Source organism: Bubalus bubalis, chromosome 16 (genome assembly GCF_019923935.1).
Source record: "Bubalus bubalis isolate 160015118507 breed Murrah chromosome 16, NDDB_SH_1, whole genome shotgun sequence".
In the NCBI taxonomy this organism is placed as follows: Eukaryota; Metazoa; Chordata; class Mammalia; order Artiodactyla; family Bovidae; genus Bubalus; species Bubalus bubalis.
Window position 1 is genome coordinate 69,894,418 of NC_059172.1, and position 20,776 is coordinate 69,915,193.

At 43.8% G+C, this 20,776-nt stretch overlaps 1 protein-coding gene across 5 annotated transcripts in view; it reads left to right on the forward strand.

Moving 5' to 3' along the window:
* Positions 1-20,776, forward strand: part of AMOTL1 (angiomotin like 1) — a 199,079-nt gene that overhangs the window by 148,157 nt on the left and 30,146 nt on the right. For all 5 annotated transcript variants that reach the window (XM_045163007.1, XM_045163005.1, XM_045163006.1 and 2 more), the window contains one exon: positions 17,716-17,861. In XM_045163007.1, coding sequence (XP_045018942.1) covers positions 17,716-17,861 — 146 coding nt within the window. The remainder of the gene's footprint in view (positions 1-17,715; positions 17,862-20,776) is intronic.

A 20,776-nucleotide genomic window follows, 5' to 3' on the forward strand; every position in this document is an offset into this window, starting at 1 on the left:
GGTTTTTTTTTTTTTTTTTTTTTGCCTTTCACCTTCCCCTTCCCCTCCTTTCTTGCTTTTTCAAGTAGGAAGATATCCAGGTAAAGGGAATCTTCCTCTACTTCCAGGAACAGTAGTATTTTTCATGAAAATGACTACTATGTACTAAAATGTAGTTGGTTCCCTGACTCCTCTTTTACTCTGCTGTGGTCATGTTGAAGTTGAAAGCTGACTATGGTATATAAAAGTTTTGGGGGCAGCTTGCCATATTCGTGCACAGACCAGTCTATAGACCATGCCAGACACCAAACATCAGATCCTGGGCAGAGGAAGGGAATGTCCACGAAAGCCTGCTAAGGTACATTTCTTAAACTGAGAAAATTTTCTTGCCCTAAATTAACCTTTAGATGGCCTCTGCATTTAGTTGTTGTTCAGTCGCTCAGTCATGTCCTACTCTTTGCGATCCCATGGACTGTAGCATACCAGGCTTCCCTGTCCTTCGCTATCTCCCAGAGTTTGCTCAGATTCATGTCTATTGTGTCAGTGATGCTATCTAACCATCTCATCCTCTGTCATCCCCTTCTCCTTCTGCCCTCAATCTTTCCCCGCATCAGAGTCTTTTCCAGTGAATCAGCTCTTTGCATCAGGTGGCCAAAGTATCAGAGCTTCAGCATCAGTCCTTCCAGTGAATATTCAGGGTTGATTTCCTTTAGGATTGACTGGTTTGATCTCCTTGCTTTACTAGGACTAAAAATTCAGTTTTAAAAAGCAAAGGTTTTACAGGCACAAGCTTAAGCAACCTAATTTTGGATCAGTCACCACATCTTCCAGTTCTTGGGTTCTCACTCACATGCTCAGTGACCTGAAGTTAGATGCTTAATCTCCCCGTACCTACGTTTCATCGAAAGAAATAGAGGACAAAATCTTCCCAATTCAGCCAGCAGAGCTCTGTGGGCTCATCAGTGATAGGAAATGCAAAGAAGACTTTATGCATTTATTCTGCAGACTTGCATTTATGGATTTGTAAGGCTATACATTTATTCTGCATCGCTTCTTCCCGTTCCTTTGCCTCCTTCCTCCACCTTCTCTGGAAGAACCTGCCAGTTTTCAGGGTAGGGAAATGGGCCATGTTCCCAAGGAATGCCTGTGTGGCCTGCCGAGCCTTGCTAGGTTTTGAAAGCAGAGTGTGTGACTGCTTACGCCACTTGATCAGCCTTGACAGGCAGCACTGAGAAACTTCAAACCTTCCTGACAACCAGCAGTGCATCCAGCCTGCAGGGTGTCTGATTACATTCCATCACATCTTCTCCCCAAGTGTGAAAATTAATGTTATTCAATTTAGGCTGATTTTCTCTGCCTGAAGAGCCAGAGCTGATGACAGACCTGTATCTTGGTCACATGTTGATGTCCAGTCTCTAACAAGCGAACGTGGCTTATGATTTTCACGTCATTGGTTTTTAAATTATTTGCTTACTATTCCTGTTTGAGGGTTGAAAAATCAAGTGTCTTCAACTTCATTATGATCTGTGTTCCTTGCACTCATAGCTAGATGGATGGATGGAAAAAGCACAGACTGAAACCCATTTGCATTTCATGTGGCATCAGGGACCCTTCGCTTTCACTAACAATTCAGAGCCAGGAAATCCACGTTCAGGTCTCAGCTCAAATTAAATGGCAGTTACTCAGAGAAGGCTGCCTGAGATAAGATCCAGTCTTTTATATCTCCCTCCAGTCCCCTGTTCCCTTTGTAAACACTCATCATACTGTAAATAAGGAACCATTTGGATGACCATTTTCTCCCTTCCCTTTCTAAGCTGTCCACACCATGAGGGCATGGACCCTGTCATTCTCACCATTCTAGTCTCAGGTTACTGTGTTTCCAGAAGCTGGCACAGGCCCTGGTGCTTGGAAGCATTAAGCACTTGTTGGATGTTGAATGAAATGATGACCATTATCATTTTGTCCAAAACAGTTATTAGCTACCTACTATGAATGAGCTGTGTTCTAGACCATGGATCAGGAAACTCTTTCCATAAAGGGACAGCATGTAAATAAGTCTAGGCTTGGGGGCCGCAGCTACTCAACTCCGTCCCTATGGTCTGAAAGTCACTATAGATGAGCCATGGACAGATGGTGTGGCTGTACGCTGGGTTCAGCCTGCAGGCCATCATGTGTGGACTTCTGTTTTAGGCGCTGGTTATGGAGAAGTGACTTAGCATGCATGCATATGGAGGAGGAAGGGAAAGGAGAAGCCCCAACAAAGAAGGAGGATGGAAAATAACTTCAGAAAATATTTATTAGATCTTATTTTGGTAATTGTCCCAATTTATAAATCAGGATTTAATTGTTATTTTCTTTTCCTGGTAGGCTTTTAGTCATCTTTTACTTCATTCCTAATTAGGTGAGCATGGTTATTTCACATGAGATTAACTGAGACACGTATGAATGCAGTTACAAGCCTTTGTTAGCCCAGTGGGAATCCGTAATTAGCTAATGGTGGAAACAGGGCTGGGCAGGGTAGTCCTGTGGTTAGCCACCGGTGGTAGCCTCCTGGGTGCCGAGGTCTTAGGGGTCCCTCTCCCAGCAGGGCCATTAATCTTCCCATAAGCATCCTGCTGTGAGGTGAGGTCTACAGTTCTTGAGTTGAGGAGTATCTGAGTGGCTGTAAGTCTGGTTACCAGCGGTGCATGTATCCTCTGAACTGGAGCTCATTAAAAGCCATCTGATGGCCATTATGAGTGACAGTGATTTCAGAGGCTGTTGATCTGATGGTTCAAAGTTTACCTTTACGTGGAGTTGCAAGTGTGCTCCCTCATAATCTAGCCTTCAGGTCCTGGTTCAGATCATGCAAAAACGGTGAGGTGGCCACCACGGATTGAGCTCTTCCTGTCCACCAAGCGCCGTGCTGACCTCTGACAGTGCACAGTCCCGGTTCATCCTGCAAGCAGCCCTGTGAAGTGGGTATTACAGGTCTTTAACGGGTGAGCGAACTAGGGCACAGGAAGGTTAAGGAACTTGTCCATGGTCATACAGGCAGGTAAGTGGAGCAGACAGGCATTGAATCCAGGGCATCCTAATTCTCGAGAGCTGCTTCCTGTGTACCAGGCATTGGAGACAGGTAGCAGAGTTGAATTCCCAATGATTTTAAAGCTCACTTAGCGTGGCCTCCATGCTTCATTAAAGAAGAAACTGTGACCAAAGATGATTAAACGATTTGTCCAAGGCCCCCTCAGTACTTGATGCAAGACCATGATAAGAATAGGGACCTCCTTTTTCTTATTTTTTTTTTTTTTTTTCCTTTCCAGCCTCCAAAGGTCATCTCTGTTGGCTCTGGGAGTAATAAGAGATTTCACATTTTTTACCTAGAGAAGAATCCAGCTTAGTAAGCAAACATAAATAATTCATGTACTAGAATTTTTACTGCAAATTATTTAGCCCAGTACTGTAACTTAATGATAGTGTATTCAAGTCATCTCAAATGAGTTCTAGCTACTGGAATGAACATTTTATGTTTCTTAACCTTTTACATCTGTCTTTGAACCTGAGCCAATTATAATAAAAAGCCTTGCTGGATAATTCAGTATATCTCCTCAGATACTAAAACAAGAAAATTGTTGAGACCAGCCTAGAATCGTAAAAGTTTTCTCAAAACATCTATGAAATTAAACTCTTTGTTCTCTGGATGATAAGAATAAAAAATAAACAAATTATAATAAGTAACCCTGGGGTGTGGTTTCTTACAATTAGTTTTTGAAATTATTTTTGGTTCATGAATTGGAAGGAGAATATGCGGTTGTATCTTAATGGAATCCAAGAACTTTGAGGGGACAAAGTGTTTCTTTTAAGTTCAGAAAATTTGGTCTTGGACCATTAAAAATAAGCTTGCATCTGCTTCTAATTTGCTTCTTGCCGACAAAGACTGTGGTTTGGTAGAAAGAAGAAGAAAAGGATCTGCTCAAAGCAAGTTATGAAATTGACAATGGAAGAGCTCGCAGAAGCTAAAGGAAGGGAGAATCTGTAATTGCAGGTGACTCATTTCTTTCTCCCTGATCAGTAGATTAAACCACTTCCGTTCCCACATATAACAGTTTCCCCAGCATCTACTTTTTTCACCCAGGTTTTGGTGTTAAGCCGTATCTGCCATTCAGAGGTCCCGTTTAGAAAGCATAGTTTTATTATACATATTATAATAACGCCTTGAAGTGAAAGTGAAGTGTTAGTCTCTCAGTTGTGTCCAACTCTTTGCAACCCCGTGGCTGTCACCTGCCAGGCTCCTCTGTCCATGGGATTCTCCAGGAAAGAATACTGGAGTGAGTTGCCATGCCCTCCTCCAGGGGATCTTCCCAACCCAGAGATCAAACCTGCCCAACATTGCAGGCAGGTTCTTTGCCATTTGAGTCACCAGGGAAGCCCTTAATTAAACCAAATATAGGTTTATAACACGTACCTATATGTTCATACAGTAAAGTTTACACATTTTAAGTGTACAGTGCGATGAGCCGTGACAGCTGTCACAGTCCAGCCCCCGTGCAGGTCGAGCGCGAGCAGCTCTGACCTCTGCAGTGAAAGGCCTCCCCTCACCATCTGTCCCCCTGCCTCACATCTTACTCCCTTCAGGTCGTTGGTCTCTGCATTATGTCCAGGCTCTGTGGTTGTTTTCTGCAGGGGCAGCAAAATTGTCGGGTAGGTTCTGACTTTGTCATACTTGGAAACAGACGTGTCTGTTGTTTATCATTTTGTATGAAGAAGAGAGAAGGCAAAAAAGGACTTCTGTGGAGATTATAGAAAGCGTAAACCATCAGGTTTCGTTGACAATCGATTCATGCATGGGTGTATAGTCAAAATCAAATGCCCTATGCGTCCTGACATTTTTAATGCATTGCATAATTTATTATGCTGTCTGCAGTGACACAGAAGTAGCAGTACGTTTTTACTTCACGTTAAAAATATAAAATGGAAGGTCAAACAGCACATGAGGAGGCTGAGCCGGGTGAATGGATGTATGAATATAGAAGGTTTCGCTGAGTAAGTTTGCAGGTTGTGTATATATTTAGGCAGGTTAAAAAATACCTATGAATTATACTTGAAGGTATAAGTATAGTTTCTAAAATTAAAATGCAGTACTGAAAATGATTAGATTAGAAAAAGTTATATTGACAGAGCTTTTACTGCTATTCAGATATTTTACCAAATCCATACCTGAAATATTTTACATTGGGTGCTATAAAAAGCACTTTGCGGTATTAAACTCACTTTCTGGATACTAAAGAGCAACAGATAAATAGAGTATGGTAAGACCAAATGTGTTGTTTTCCTCAATTAGATCAATAGATTTTGTGGTTTAAGTTTGTTACTTTCCAGGGAAAAGCATCTGAAAAGGATTATTTTTGAATTTTTAAAGATTGAGGTAGAATTTGATCGTGAATTAATAGAACACTCATTCGGTGAGGTGTTGCCTAAACTTTTTATATTTCTGCCCATAGGAAACATTTCTACTATCTTAGATCCCTAAAATCCCACAAAGATAGAAGGATTTAGATGCAGTATAAAGTAAGTCCAGGAGGTGGAAGGATTAACTCGGACGTTGGCCACTGTCCCTGGAGTACAAGTAGAAAACTGTCAAGACTCGTGAAAGAACTACTTTCCCCCTCAAAGGGTATGAGTGCAGGTTCTCCCGTGCAGGAGAGGTCTCCTTGATTGCAAGAATCTGTGTAGCTTTCAGTGTGGGCCTGGAAAACAGATTTGTATGTTAGAGTAATTTAGCTGCCATGTTGCTGCTGTTTAGTCGCTAAGTTGTGTCCACCTCTTTGTGACCCCATGGGCTGTAGTCCACCAGGCGCCTCTGCCCATGGGATTTCCCAGGCAAGAATACTGGAGTGGGTTGCCATTTCTTTCTCCATTTGTAAAAGGGAAAATTTCTATTTTCTTTTTAACTTTGGGCAATGAAGACTGAATGAATCCTTCACACATAAGGCTTTCCCTCCCATATTGATTGGTTCATTTCTCCAAGTGTCTTCCCTACATTTTAACAGCAGCCATTTCCACAAATCTGTGTTTCCCTTGTAATGTCTGAACTATTGGCTTTCAACCTCAGAGGTCTTATTTAAAGAGAGTTTATCCGGGGACTTCTCTGGTGGTCCACTGGCTAAGACTCCATGCTCCCAATGCAGGGGGGTGCAAATTTGATCCCTGGTCGAGGATCTAAGATCCCCCATGCTAAGTGGTGTGGCCAAAATCAAGAAAGAAGAAAAGAACGCTTATCTGGAAGCTCAGATAAAACGCACGAAGCCAAAACAGGTTTCTGGTTAGGACAGGGGCGCATTTGTCAGGAGCCCCTTCCTTCCTAACCTGGCCCAGCATCCCTTTTCTCCCCTCCCCCTCCTCCTCCCAGGACTCTGCAGAACAGAGTTTGGTTCTTAATCTTTCTTATTACAAAATTCGTTTTGAAACAGTTCACTCTCAGCCATTTAAAGCAAACCCTGGGTAGAGTGTTCTGTGTTTGTTCACAGACCTATTTAGCCGCCCACTCACAGCCCCTGTCTCCCTGTTTCCGGGAACCGTGACAGCACGCATGCGCGTACGAGGATGGCAGGGAGCCCAACAGCCTGGTCTGAAATAATGAGCTTCCTTACCTGAGAAACTTTTATCAGCCCATTTTACAAAGACAGCAAAAAGCCAAACCAGGAAGATATGGGGTCAGCTTTGTATTCTGTCACTTTTGCATTTCTGAATGAATGAGTGTGGCTTTTAAAGGTAGATCATCTCTCAGGTTGTTTTGCATCAGATAAACCTCATGTGAACAGATTACTCTTACATGCTGTAAACAGTGCTCTGTTTGGATTATATAGTTTGGATGTGTCAGTGTGGCTTTCAAACTGGAGTGAGGGAGTGAGGGCAGATGGAAGAAGGAGCTTCCGAGGGCATTAAGAGAATATCTTTGAGGCAGAATGAACCTAAATAGCTTGGCTTATAGTGAAGTACTTGGAGTACCTTCCTCTTGTCTTTCCACTCTCATAACCCCAGCAGAGAGGACTTGCAAATGGATCTGACTCTACAGTTATTCCATGAATCATAGCCGAACCTTGGAATAGGCTTCTCTGCCACGTCTGCTCAGAATTACAAGATACGGTGCCAGGATGTGGCCAGAGAATCCTGAGGAAGAAGAAACAGGAGGGGACATTTTAAGAAGGGATAACAAGGCAAATAATTATTCAGATGTCTTTCCAGAAGAAGGAGTCCATTTTATCAGCATGGTGGAGCAGTGTCCAGTTATCAGAATTGGTGCCATGAGTCCTGGGCAGCCTGTCCTGAGGTCCTTTCTTGGTGGAGGGAATCAGTTCAGTTCAGTTGCCCAGTCGTGTCTGACTCTTTGCGACCCCATGAACCACAGCACGCCAGGCCTCCCTGTTCATCACCAACTCCGGGAGTTCACTCAAACTCATGTCCATTGAGTCAGTGATGCCATCCAACCATCTCATTCTCTGTTGTCCCCTTCTCCTCTTGCCTTCAATCTTTCCCAGCATCAGGGTCTTTTCCAGTGAGTCAGTTCTTTGCATCAGGTGGCCATGGTATTGGAGTTTCAGCTTCAGCATCAGTCTTTTCAGTGAATATTCAGGACTGATTTCCTTTAGGATGGACTGGTTGGAGCTCCTTGCGGTCCAAGTCCTTTTTTGGTGGAAGAGAGCATAGAGGTGTAAAGAAAGAACAGTGAATATGTTAGTGACCTTTTGGTTACAAAAAGAAAAATTTGACTGGGCTAGCTTAGCCCTGGATAAGAGAACTATTATTGTTGGGTTTGGGTTTTTTTTGTTTTTGTTTTTGTAGTATCCTTGTATGTGAAGGAGGCCCTAGGCGAGATGTGTAGACACGCTTCGCACAGGCCAGGGGCCCAGGCCAGCCTGTCTGTGAGAATCCAAGGGGAGATGGTTTGGGGGGACTTCCCTTTCCCTCTCCCCTTCCTACCATGGCCTCTCCATGTCCATCTGCTTGATTCTTCACCCTCTGCATGTACACTCTCTGTCCGGCGCGCATGTGGGATGTGGTCCCTGGCCTCAGAGCTGGGCTGCCGGTCTGTGTCAGCATCCCCCTCGCCCAGGCGCCCCCTCATGCAATTCCAGACGTTTCACTTGGCCTGGCTTGGGTCACAGGGCCCTTCAGGTTTGCTCCTGTCGCATGGAGAGTGGGATTGGGGATGCGAAGGGCTTTGTAATGCAGACGCGGCTGCTTGGAATTTAGCCCTGCAAAACGGGGACCATAGTAGACATTTTTCCAAGTGCAGAGTTCTCTGAGCAGCCACTGTGACAGCCGTCTACTCCAGGTAAAGATGTACTTGCCTCTTTATATAGATAAGTATAGAGTTAATTTACAACTTCTTATTAGTTTCAGGTGTACAGCAAAATGATTCAACTTTATGTATATACATATATAAATATATATGTGTATATATGTATATATATGCTATATTTGTATCATCATCCTTTTCAGATTCTTTTTCATTATAGGTTATTGTAAGATACTGAGTATATTCCTGTGCAGTACAGTCCATCCTTGTTGGTTATCTATTTTATATACAGTAGTGTGTATGTATTAATCCTAAACTCCTAATTTATTAATATCTCCCCCCCACACACAAGCACCATCCCCTTTGGTAACCATAAGTTTGTTTTCTATGTCTATGACTCTATTTCTGTTTTATAAATAAGTTCTTTTGTATTTTTTTTCTTTAGATTCCACATATAAATTACATTCTGTGATATTTGGAAAGGGACCTCTCTTTTGCCTTCCAAGCATTCTAGTGAATTAGTCACCCCTTGGTCACGCTGGTGGTAGCCAGACTCCTCTGTCCTTCCAGCTATATTGGGCTTAGGGGGAAACTTATCAAAAAACCTTTATATCAAGAATGGCCTATAACAACCTAGAGAGGTGGGAAGGGGTGGGAGATAGGAGGGAGGTTTAAAAGTGAGGGAATATATGTGTACCTATGGCTGATTCATGTTATGCAGAAACCAACACAATATTGTAAAGCAATTATCCTTCAATTAAAAGTAAATAAATTTAAAAAAAGAAAGGCCTAGAAAATTAATTCCTGCTTGAGAAGGGCCAGTTTGTAGCTTTGCTCCCCTCATCAGCTCCAGCCATAAGTTGGAGCTCTGCATTAAAAACCAGCAGCACATTTAGTAGAGAAATGCAAATCAAAGCTACAGTGAGGTATTTGCTCACACCAATCAGAATGGCCATCATCCAAAAAATCTACAAGCAATAAATGCTGGAGAGGCTGTGGAGAAAAAGCGTCTGCCTAAAAGGCGGGAGACCCAGGTTCGATCCCTAGGTTGGGAAGATCCCCTGGAGAAGGAAATGGCAACCCACTCCAGTACTCTTGCCTGGAAAATCCCATGGACTGAGGATACTGGTAGGCTACAGTCCATGGGGTTGCAAAGAGTCGGACACGACTGAGTGACTTCACTTCTTCACTTCTCCTTCCCCTGCTGGATCCAGTCTATTCTCTATGTCTGTGTTTCTATTCCTGCTTTGTAAATAGGTTCATCAATACCATTTTTCTAGATTCCTTATATATGCATTAATATATGATATTTGTTTTTCTCTTTCTGACTTACTTCACTTTATATAACAGGCTTTAGATTCATCCACCCCACTAGAATGGACTCAAATTCAATCCTTTTAAAGGCTGAGTAATATTCCATTGTATATATGTACCACAACCTCTTTATCCATTCATCCATTGGTGGACATGTAGGTTGCTTCCATGTCCTAGCTATTGTAAACAGTGCTGCAATGAACACTGTGGTACCTGTGTCTTTTTCAATTATGGTTTTCTCAGGGTATATGCTCAGTAGTGGGATTGCTGGGTCATATGGTAGTTTTTTCCCCTAATTTTTTAAGGAATCTCCATACTGTTCTCCATAGTGACTGTATCAATTTACATTCCCACAGCTGTGCTCTGTGACAACCTGGAGGGGTGGGTGAGGTGACAGGGAGGTTCAAGAGGGAGGGGACATATATGTATACATATGACTGATTCGCATCATAGTATGGCAGAAACCAGCACAACATTGTAAAGCAATTGTCCTCCAGTTAAAAATAACAACAACAAAAACCCAGCAGTGCAGGGCACGGTGCCCTGACACCTCCACTGCCAGACCCCGCAGCCCAGGCTCCACCCTCAGTGTTTCTCCACAGAGGTTACTAGGATGCATCACCCTGTGCTTCAGCCAGCAGTTAAGCTTGGTGCTCAAATAGTAATTGCAGGAACACTTGCAACAGTCAGTTCACTGCAGACTTTGCCCAGAACTGGCAAAGGTGACGGGTAAGACGGGAGGGGAGCTTCTTTGAATTCTAGACCCAGTTCTCATTTCCATCGACTTCTGCTCTTTTTCAAGCCAAGAGATGACCCTATGGGTAGAGACGCAAAAGAAGCTACCATTAGACCTGTCACAAGTGCCATAGCTCATGTTGCTTCAGATTTTCCAGTTGGCAAATGGAGTTGATGTGAGGATTCATGAAATGAGGTTGTGTGGTAAAGCTGAAGGCACAGTTCCTGGGGCAGGAGAAGCACAGTGTCATGCGTCTCAGCTCTTGTTCTTTATTAAGTGTCTGTTAAATGCCAAGCCCCACGGTAGGTATTTTATGTGCTAAGTCACTTCAGTCATGGCCGACTCTGTGCGACCCTATGGACTGTAGCCTGCCAGGCTCCTCTGTCCATGGGATGCTCCAGGTAAGAATACTGGAGTGGGTTGCCAGTCCCTTCTCCAGGGATCTTCCCGACCCAGGGAGCGAACCCATGGCTCTTATGTCTCCTGCATGGGCAGCTGGATTCTTTACCACTAGTACCACCTAGGTCGTCATTTTAATTCTCACAACATTCCTGCAAAATCACTTCTTAGTTGCATCGGAGGAGATGGAGTCTGCACAGGGGAAGTCACGTGTTCAAAGTGAGCCAGCCTGTGAAGGTGCCAGAATCGTACCAGGTCAGCCAGCTACAAAGCCCATGCCATCGCTGTGGTTTCCAGAGTCAACAGTGTGCGAGCAGACATCCTCTGTGTAAATGGGACCGGAGCCATCAGGCTAAACAACGCCCCACTCCACACAGTCGAGGGTAATTCATATCCACTGAATAAACAGACCATTCTGGGCATGAGTTCCCTTGTGTCAACTTGCCTGTTCTAAGAATTCTCAGTATATACCTTGGAGCTTGACCAGAAGTTTAATGTGAGGCTGGTCTTTCTCAAGATCCATCCCGAGGGGCTTCACTAGTAAACTGCAGGGACCTTCCTATGAGATGGTTTCACTTATAGGACTCACCCTTGGCATCTCCCAAGAGATGACTTTTTCAGATGGCCCTGACATACCTAGTCCCTGTGTCTCCAGGGGATTAAGAGGCACAGTGACCCCACCACGTAGGCTCACTGCCTTGGCAGCCCCTCTTCCTCCTACCCTGGGCTTTCGGCAAGGGTCCTCCCTGTGTTGTCATAGAAACTGCGCCAGCATCTCTTAGAGCAGCTGGTCCCAGGGCCTTTGCCTGTGTCCCTGCCTCTCTTCCCACCTGACTAAGAGCAGGGTGCTCTGGCCTACTCACCTTGTAGCCTGAGAATTTATCACACTTTTTGGACAAGAAGAATAGCCTTAGCATGTCATAGTTGATATTTGCTATATGCATATATGCATTTTGAAATAGGTACTGTTGATGAGTAGGTGAGTAGGATCCTTACCTTAAAGACAAGGAAACTGCGGCACAAAGATGTTCATTTATTCTGAGTCACAAAACTGTATAGGAAACTTGATATTAGATTTGTGCTTTTATACCCGGAGAAAAACATGATCCGAAAGGATATGTGCACCTCAGTGTTCATTGCAGCACTGTTTACCAGTAAACATACTGTTTACTGTTTACCTAAATGTCCACTGACAGGGGGATGGATAAAGAAGATGCGGTACCTCTTTATAATGGCATATTACTCTGCCATTGAAAAGAAGGAAATAATGCCATTTGCAGCAACATGGATGGACCTAGAGAGTGTCATACTGAGTGAAGCAAATCAGAGAAAAAGACATATCATATGGTATCTCTTATATGTGGGATATAAAAAGAAATGATACAAATAAGCTTATTTACAAAACAGAAAGAGACTCACAGACTTAGAAAACGAACTTATGGTTTCCGAAGGGGAAGGGATAGTTAGAGACTTTGGGAAGATCATGTATACACTGCTACATTTGAAATGGATAACCAACAAAATCTTACTGTATAGCACATGGAACTCTGTTCAGTGTTATGTGGCAGCCTGCATGGGAGTGGGATTTGGGGGAGAATGGATACATGTATATGTATGGCTGAGTCCCTTCACTCTTCGCCTGAAACTACAACATTGCTAATCGGCTATACTTCAATACAACATAGAAAGTTTAAAGTGTTTAAAAAAAAATTATAAGACAACTATGCTTCAGTAAAAGTTAATTAAAAGAAAAAAGATTCATGCTTTTGTCCAGTACTCTGAATCCTCCACATAGCAAATACTTAATTAATATTTGCAAAAAGATACACATGTAGTATCAATCGCCGTATACTGAGATGATGATATGACCCATGACATACTTAAACCTGTGCCATGATGAGCTGGGTAGCGATGGTGCTCTCCCAAACCTCCTGTTCTGTCATTCCGGAGGTCTTCACCCCTCATGCTTGTACAGCGGAGGCATGAGGCACTTTGCCTGTGGATGTGCATTACAGAGGTGTGGTGAGGGTTCTGGCTCTCCCACTGACGAGCGTCACCTCTGTGGGCACATTACTTATTCTCCACTGGAAAATGGGAATCCTAACAGTGCCTCCCTCGTAGAGTAAGTTGAAAGGAGAGATCATGAATGGAATAATGAAAGGGAATAATGTAAGTCACCATTCCTGGGACACAGTAGCCATTCACAAACACAAGTTGTCATGAACATTGTCTTTAAAATGGGAGCACTTCCTGTCAATGGACAAGGAGTTCTGAGCCAGTGTGAATGACATTAACATTGCTTCAACCTGAAGTTTAAGGTCATCAAACTCAGGGCAGAGATGTCTGAACCCAGGAATTCCAGAGCTAATGCACTCTCCCCCCCAGTACCCACATCTTTGTCCTGATGTGCCAACTGTGAGATTCAGGGAGCCTGGGCAGAAGAAGGGAGCCAGAGACCTTCAAGGTCAGTACCAGCCATCTGATGAGTGGTGGCTTCAGAGGTGAAATGGACCGCTGCATAGCAAAGCCTGTCAGGAGACCCCAAGGAGGCCAAATGCTAACTGCTAATGAGAGCTGCCATTTATTGTACTGTTGGCAGTGAACTTGGCACCCAGTAGAGATTCGTTCACTTATTTATTCATTCAACAACACTTACTGAGCCAGGCAATGGTCTAGGCTCAATAATGACCTAAAGAGACAAAGATCTATCTGTTTCTGTCCTTTTAGTCATTATCTGCATCATCTTTGTCAACAGACTCATCACAACAATTCCATGATGTAGCTTTTATCTTTCCCATTTGATAGATGAAGGTGCTGAGACTCAAAGAGGTTATTCCTTGCCCAAGGCCTCAAAGCTGAAAAGTGATGAGCCTGGGATTTGAATCCAGCTCTTTCAGATGCCAAAGTGCATTCCCTATCCACAGTTTGATACTGCCAATCAAGGGAATAGCAAAAACTGGAATTGTATGTGTTGGGGGAGGGGAGGGGTATTCGTTAATCCAGAAATCCAAGGAGTTGTCCTAGTTGTCATTGTGACAAGGCAGTGTTTGTGATCAACTTGCAAACTGCAAGAAGCTCTAGTTGTGGCTTCTACACTTTGCCTTTGGTCAAACCTGAGGTGTCTTTGCCCTCAACAAAGACAGAAAGTATTAAGCTTAGGTTGATAACCAAGCAGAAACTCTGAAATGCAGTGGTGCATCCCCAGGTCTGCCTGCTGAGAAACTAACCCCTGGGTGCCCTCCAGAGCCTGGACAAGGCCAGTGGGCACCATGCCTGTTCAGATGTTGTCCAAACCCAGGGAGCTAGTGCTCAAATGTCAGTAATTTTGCACAGAAGTCGTGAAATGCTCTGGTCCGCCTGGGGCTGTGGATGGGGATGCCCAGAGCTTCTGGCCCATTTGTTTAGGCCTCTTGCATGCACGGGGAAGGAAGTTTCAGAAGTAGCATCTCATGCCACTGAAAGGGAGAAGGCAGTTGGTCATTGCAGTGGGATAAGAGAGCCGAAAAGTAATGCTCTTTTCTGGGTCAGGATGTTGGTGGCCTCACTTTGTTTTTGAGAGATGCCATTATTTCTCCCCATCACAGCCAGCGCTCTCTTTACAAGTCTGCTCATTCATTCTATCTATTCTGAAGCTGTTCCATTGTAGGCTGATTCCCTTGACATAAGCTCACGGGGCAAGGGCAATGCAGTCAGGCGGGAAGGACATCACGGCGGCCGTCAGGAGACCAGCCTTTGTCCCTGGCTCTGCCCCAGCTGGCGGGCACGCTGGGCAAGTGCCTTCGCTCCCGGGCTTCCCTTTCCTCACGTGTTAAGCAAAGGGGGCAGAACTGGATGGTGATATTTCCTGTGATTCCTCCTGGCTTTAAAATTGTGAGTTGTTTACTGAGTATTAGCTGAAGGATTGATGCTTTTGAACTGTGGTGTTGGGGAAGACTTTTGAGAGTCCCTTTACAAGGAGATCAAATCAGTTAATCCTAAAGGAAATCAGTCCTGAATATTCATTGGAAGGACTGATGCTGAGGTTGAAGCTCCAATACTTTGGACACCTGATATGACGAACTGACTCATTTGCAAAGACCCTGATGCTGGGAAAGATTGAGGGCAGGAAGAGAAGGGGACAGCAGAGGATGAGATGATTGGATGGCATCACCAACTCAGTGGACATTAGTTTGAGTAGGCTCCAGGAGTTGGTGATGGACAGGGAGGCCTGACGTGCTGTAGTCCATGGGGTCTCAAAGAGTTGGACACAACAGAGCAAATGAACAACGATAAGCAGCCCTAAAATATCTTCACCCTATATTCAGAACCACATTTTCCCTTCTCCTTACAAGCGGCCTTCCTTCTACTGCTTCAGTGCCTGTAAGACCAGTCCTTGATGTTTGATAACTCTGCTGAATGAATGAGTGGCTATCCAAGGAAATCATGAATGAATGAAACCACTATCACAAGCTTGTACAGCTTCTAGGCTTTGGTTCTTAGTGTTTCAGTTTGGTTTGCGAAGAGGACTAGATAACCAGTATGAGGCATTTGAGTGATGTGGGCACAGAGAAATCAATTTCTTTTTTTTTCCTCTCTTTTTTATATTTTAAATTATGAAATTATAACACATTTATAGGCGACTTGAAAAATACAGAACAAGGTTACATATAGTTCCACTATATGTTACAATTATTTTTTAAGTAGAAAATTAAGATTTTTAGTTGGAGTTTCAGTATTAAACTCTCAAAAAGTAGTAGAATGAATATATAGAAGTAGGATATAGTGGACCTGAAAGCACTATGAAACAGTTCAACATAATTAAGATTTATATATTTTTCACACAACAGTAGGATACAAATTCTATTCAAGTTCCCATAGACTCTAAACTAGGAGACATTGGAACATATCCAGGGACATAAAACAAGGTGCAGAAATTTATGATCTAAAGATATTGAAATCATACAGAGTCTGTTCTCTTATCACTGTGGAATTATATTAGAAATCAATATCAAAAGATATTTGAAAATGACAAACATATTTTCAGATTCTGTGTGACATTTACCAAGAGATATCTTTGACTTAGCCATTGAAAGCCTCAATAAAGTTAAACGACTGAAAAAACACAGAGGGTGATTGCAGAGAAGAAATCATTTAAATGAGAAATTGATATCAAAGATACTTTTAAAAATCCCATGTATGAAGAAGTCAATTTGTAACTATTGTTGTTGCTATTAAATGCCCTGTTTTCTACAACTATGGAAGAGTATGCACAGGGTTTTGTAGCCACCTTTTTTCAACAATGAAGATTTTTTTCCTCATCATGAATAGTCTCTTATTTAGTTTTAATGGCAGCATCCTATTCTATTGTAGGGTTTACTGTATTTTATTTAACCAGTCCCTTAATTTTACACATTAAGTCCATTCAAGTGTCTCCATATTATAAACAGCATATCTAAATATTCTAAGTTACTTTAAAAATAAAATATACAGGCATGTCTCATTTTATTGCACTTTGTTTGGTTGCCTTCCCCGCCCCCCCCCCCCAAATTAAAGGTTTGTAGTTACAAACCTTTGAGTAAGTCTCTTGGTGCCGTTTTTCTAAAAGTATCTACTCCAGTCCCTATGTCATGTTTTGGTAAATCTCACAATATCTCAGACTTTTTCATCATCATCATACTTGTCATGGTGACGTGATCAATGATCTTTGACAGTACTGTTTTGTTTTGGCCTTTTTTAGCAATAAAGTATATTTTAATTAAAGTATGCAGATTGTTTTTTAGTCACAGTCCTATTACTGCATGCTTGTGCTGTGCTTAGTTGCTTCAGTTGTGTCCGACTCTTTGGGATCCTGTGGACTGTAGCCCGACAGTCTCTTCTGTCCATGGGATTCTCCCACCAAGAATACTGGAGTGGGTTGCCCTTCCCTACTCCAGGGGATCTTCCCAATCCAGGTATTGAACCCACGTCACCTGTGTCTCCTTCATTGCAGGCGGATTCTTTATCCACTGGGAAGCCCGTTGCGTGCTTAGTAGACTACAATATAATCTAAGATCTACTGGACCCAGGGATCAAATCTGCATCTCTTACATCTCCTGCATTGGCAGGCAGGTTCCTTACCAATAGTGCCACCTGGGGAGCCCATAACTTTTATATGCACTGGGAAACCAAAAAAATTTATGTGACTTGCTTTATTATGGTCTGGAGTAGAATCCACAGCATCTCTGAGGTGTGCCTGCATTGCTTTGTAACAGGAGACATGTTTTCCATAAAAAATACTGACCTCATGACACCATGGGCCCTGTCTGCTTGTCAAACGGCGGGCGAGGCTATGGAAGAGCCAGGTGGGAGCGGCAAGGGGGAGGTGCCCTTTGCGCGCCACATGCGGAAAGATGTGATCACCCTCAGTTACAGCATCAGCAGAGGAGAGGAAGGCTGTTTGCACACATCCAGATCAACTTCGCTTTTCCTCTCATGAACAGAACCAAGAGAAAAGGTGAAGCTGGGTTACATGGACGAGGACCCAGCCAGAGACTGGAGGCCTGGGTTGAAGCTCCCCTCTGCTGCCTGGCCTCAGAGCGAAAGCTGAACCTCCTGGACTGGGGTTTATTTTTCAGTGAACGGGAGTGTTAGTGTTACCATTAGTATTGCCTGCCTTTCCATCACTGGTTTGGAAGTTAGAAGTGGGGAGCTTGTGAGCCGAAAAGGAAATCATTGGCCCAAGGTTAATTTGAAGGCTTAAAGCAAATGTTGTGCAGAAATGAACACCTGAGAATAGGGGCTCACTAGATCTGTGTGTGTTGTGCATCTCTGGAGCTGTGACCTGGAATATATCTAGAGTTAACAGTGGTTTTTAAGAAAATCCTTGCCTTACACACCACCCCTATGAACAAGAAGCAGAAGCAGTAGTTCCAGCCTCCACTTTGTGCATGTTTTTCAACTCCTAATTCTTGCCAGATGTAGACTGGCGGGGAGCCCAGACGGGGAGTGCTTTCTGATAGAGCTCGTTTTGTTCCTGTCTCCCTTCTAGACAAGGAATTCCTGAAGGAAAAGGAGAAGTTAGAGATGGAGTTGGCGGCAGTGCGGACCGCGAGTGAGGACCACCGGAGACACATCGAGATCCTAGACCAGGCTCTGAGCAATGCCCAGGCCAGGGTCATCAAGCTGGAAGAGGAGGTGAGCCCACAGGGGAATTGGGGGTACAAGGGGTGGTGCCCAGAGCCCCAAGGGCTTCCATGTCCGTTTCCTAACCCAGCAACTTTAACCAGAGCCAACTCCAGGGGAGCAATGTAGGCGACCTCTCAAATAAAAATGAGTAAAAACAGAGCTTATCCACCCCAGATTCGGGCAAAGGATGAGAGGCAGTGGTGAATACGTCAGCAAAGAGCTCAGTCTCAGCGATAAATCCAGGCTGCCGCCCACCGCCTGGCAGGTGTCCAGGGGCTGGAAATAAATGGAAGGACTGGGAACCACTGGTGCTTGTGCAGAAAAGAGACTCAATTAAGAAAACAGTTCAAGTTGTGTCTTTGGGGTCTCCCGTGCGTAAAAAAGGCCCAGTCTTCTGACTGGGTGGGGTAGGAGTGGTGTTCAGCAAACCTGTCTCCAGTTTTTAGAAGTTGGCTCAGTTAGCAATGACCACCGCCTACACCCCTGCCTGCCCCCCCCCCTCCACGCCCCAGTCTAGGAAATATTGATGCTGCTCAAGCATTATGGGTTTAGTGCTTTTTTGATGAAATCAAGCCTTTAGGTGAAGTTTTGAGAAGTAGAAAGTAAAAGCATTCATCTCTTAGTTGTGACTGACTCTTTGAAACCCCAAGGACCTTAGCCTACCAAGCTCCTCTGTCCACAGACTTCTCCAGGCAAGGATACTGGAGTGGATACTGGAGTGCCATACCCTCCTCCAGGGGGATCTTCCTGATCCAGGGATTGAACCCAGGCCTCTCACATTGCAGGCAGATTCTTTACCATCTGAGCCACCAGGGAAGCACTTTTCCTTTAAGCCTGACCAGGGAAGGAGAATGACCACTCCTGAGGCCCCAGTTCCAGGATCCAGGCTGTAGATACCGCAGCACAGAGAAGCCGGCTGCACAAGCCCCTGTGTGGTGGGGCTGAGTTGAACAGACTTGCTGTGGAGAGCAGGAACTGGAAGTCAGAGAGACACAGGACTGAAATATACTCCACCAGAACCCAGTTGGTGCTTGAAACATAGGATGCAGTATTGTTATTAATTTAAGTGCTTTTATTCTTGTTGAAAATGAAAAACTATTCCTTCCAAAAACATCTCCTGGTGCCAAGGGACTCGAGTGTCTCGGCAAACTTCAACTTCAAGCCTGAGCAGTTAAAGGCAAAGATTGTTAAGTTAGTACTACTTGTTGTTTTTCAGTTGCTCAGTCATGTCTGACTCTTTGCAACCCCATGGACTGCAACACACCAGGCTCCTCTGTCCTCCACCATCTCCTGAAGTTTGCTCAAATTCCTGTCCATTGAGTTGGTGATGCTATATAACCATCTCATCCTCTGCCGCCCCCTTCTCCTCCTGCCCTTAATCTTTCCTAGCATCAGTCTTTCCCAGTGCATCGGCTCTTCCCATTAAGTGGCCAAAGTATTGGAGCTTCAGCATCAGTCCTTCCGGTGAATACTCAGGGTTGATCTCCTTTAGGATTGACTGGTTTGATATCCTTGTCGTCCAGGAGACTCTCAAGAGTCTTCTGCAGCATCACAATTCAAAAGCATCACTTCTTTGGCCTTCTTTATGGTCCAGATCTCACATCTGTACATAACTACTGGAAAAACCATAGATTTGACTATGTGGACCTTTGTCAGCAAAGTGATGTCTCTGCTCTTTTAATACACTGTCTAGGTTTGTCATAGTTTTCCAACCAAGGAGCAAGCATCTTTTAATTTCATGGCTGCAGTCAGCAGTGATTTTGGAGCCCAAGAAAATAAAATCTGTAACTGCTTCCACTTTTTCCCATTCTATTTAAGTCAGTAGGGTTTCGTCCATTAGACCTGTCTGTTAAACCCCACAAGTGTTATGTACAATTTTTTTCTAGCAACTTATACTTAATTTTCTTTTTCTCCCCCTATTTTTTGGCCACACCATGTGGCGTGTGGGATCTTAGTTCCCCAACTGGGGATCAAACCCATGCCCCCTGCAGTGGAAGTGTGGCATCTTAACCACTCGACTACCAGGGATGTCCCTACGTACAGTTTTAATGCTAGCATGAGTTATCTCAGGCAACAGCCCCAGAGTTTTCCCTGTCACCACCAAGCAGCTCATTAAATACGAAAACATTTGCTACAGAAAGTAACCTTAACCCCTGAAGGACAGGAGGCCCGCTTTGAGCAATGGAGGCTGGGACTCATTATCAGTATAACTAAGATCATTTCCCAAGGGCCCATCTCCATGTGTGGAGTGAAGAAAAATGATTATCTTTAACCTTTTTATTTAATATTTCTGTTAAAGCCAAAGTTGTGAACTCCTTGAAGACAGGTTCTTTATAATCACCACTATGGATCTTCCCTTGTCATTATTAGATCTTTCCTCGACTGATTGTACATAACTTCTCCAAAATGTCTCATGTGTCTGGCTTCCAGGATCCCTCCTTGTTCTTATTAAAGAAGGGTGTTAACTCAGTTCAGATGGCTCACACTGAGGGCTTACCGTAACTTTCCACAATGCTTAAGTGCTTGGACTCTAAAGGCAGAAGACGTGAGTTAGAATCCTGACCCCAGGATGGGTAAATCAGCTGTGTAACCTTGAGTGAATCACTAACCTATTCAGTCCTCAGTTTTCTCATCTGTTAAATCGAGATAGTAAGAGTTTACCTTCTTTACTGTCATTGGGCAGATTAAACGAGATACTGCATATAAAGCACAAGGCTTGGCATGCTGTGCTTACAAAATGTTGGGTGATTAATTATGGTTATGACTAATCACCCTCATCATTACATACTCCTTGCTGGGCTTAGGGCTGTTACAAGGGTGAATGAGAGAGAACCATGTCTTTAGGAATCCTGCAGTTAGAATTAATATTAATTCATTCATTTAACAAATATTTACTGAACTGGATGGCAGATACTGTCCCAAGC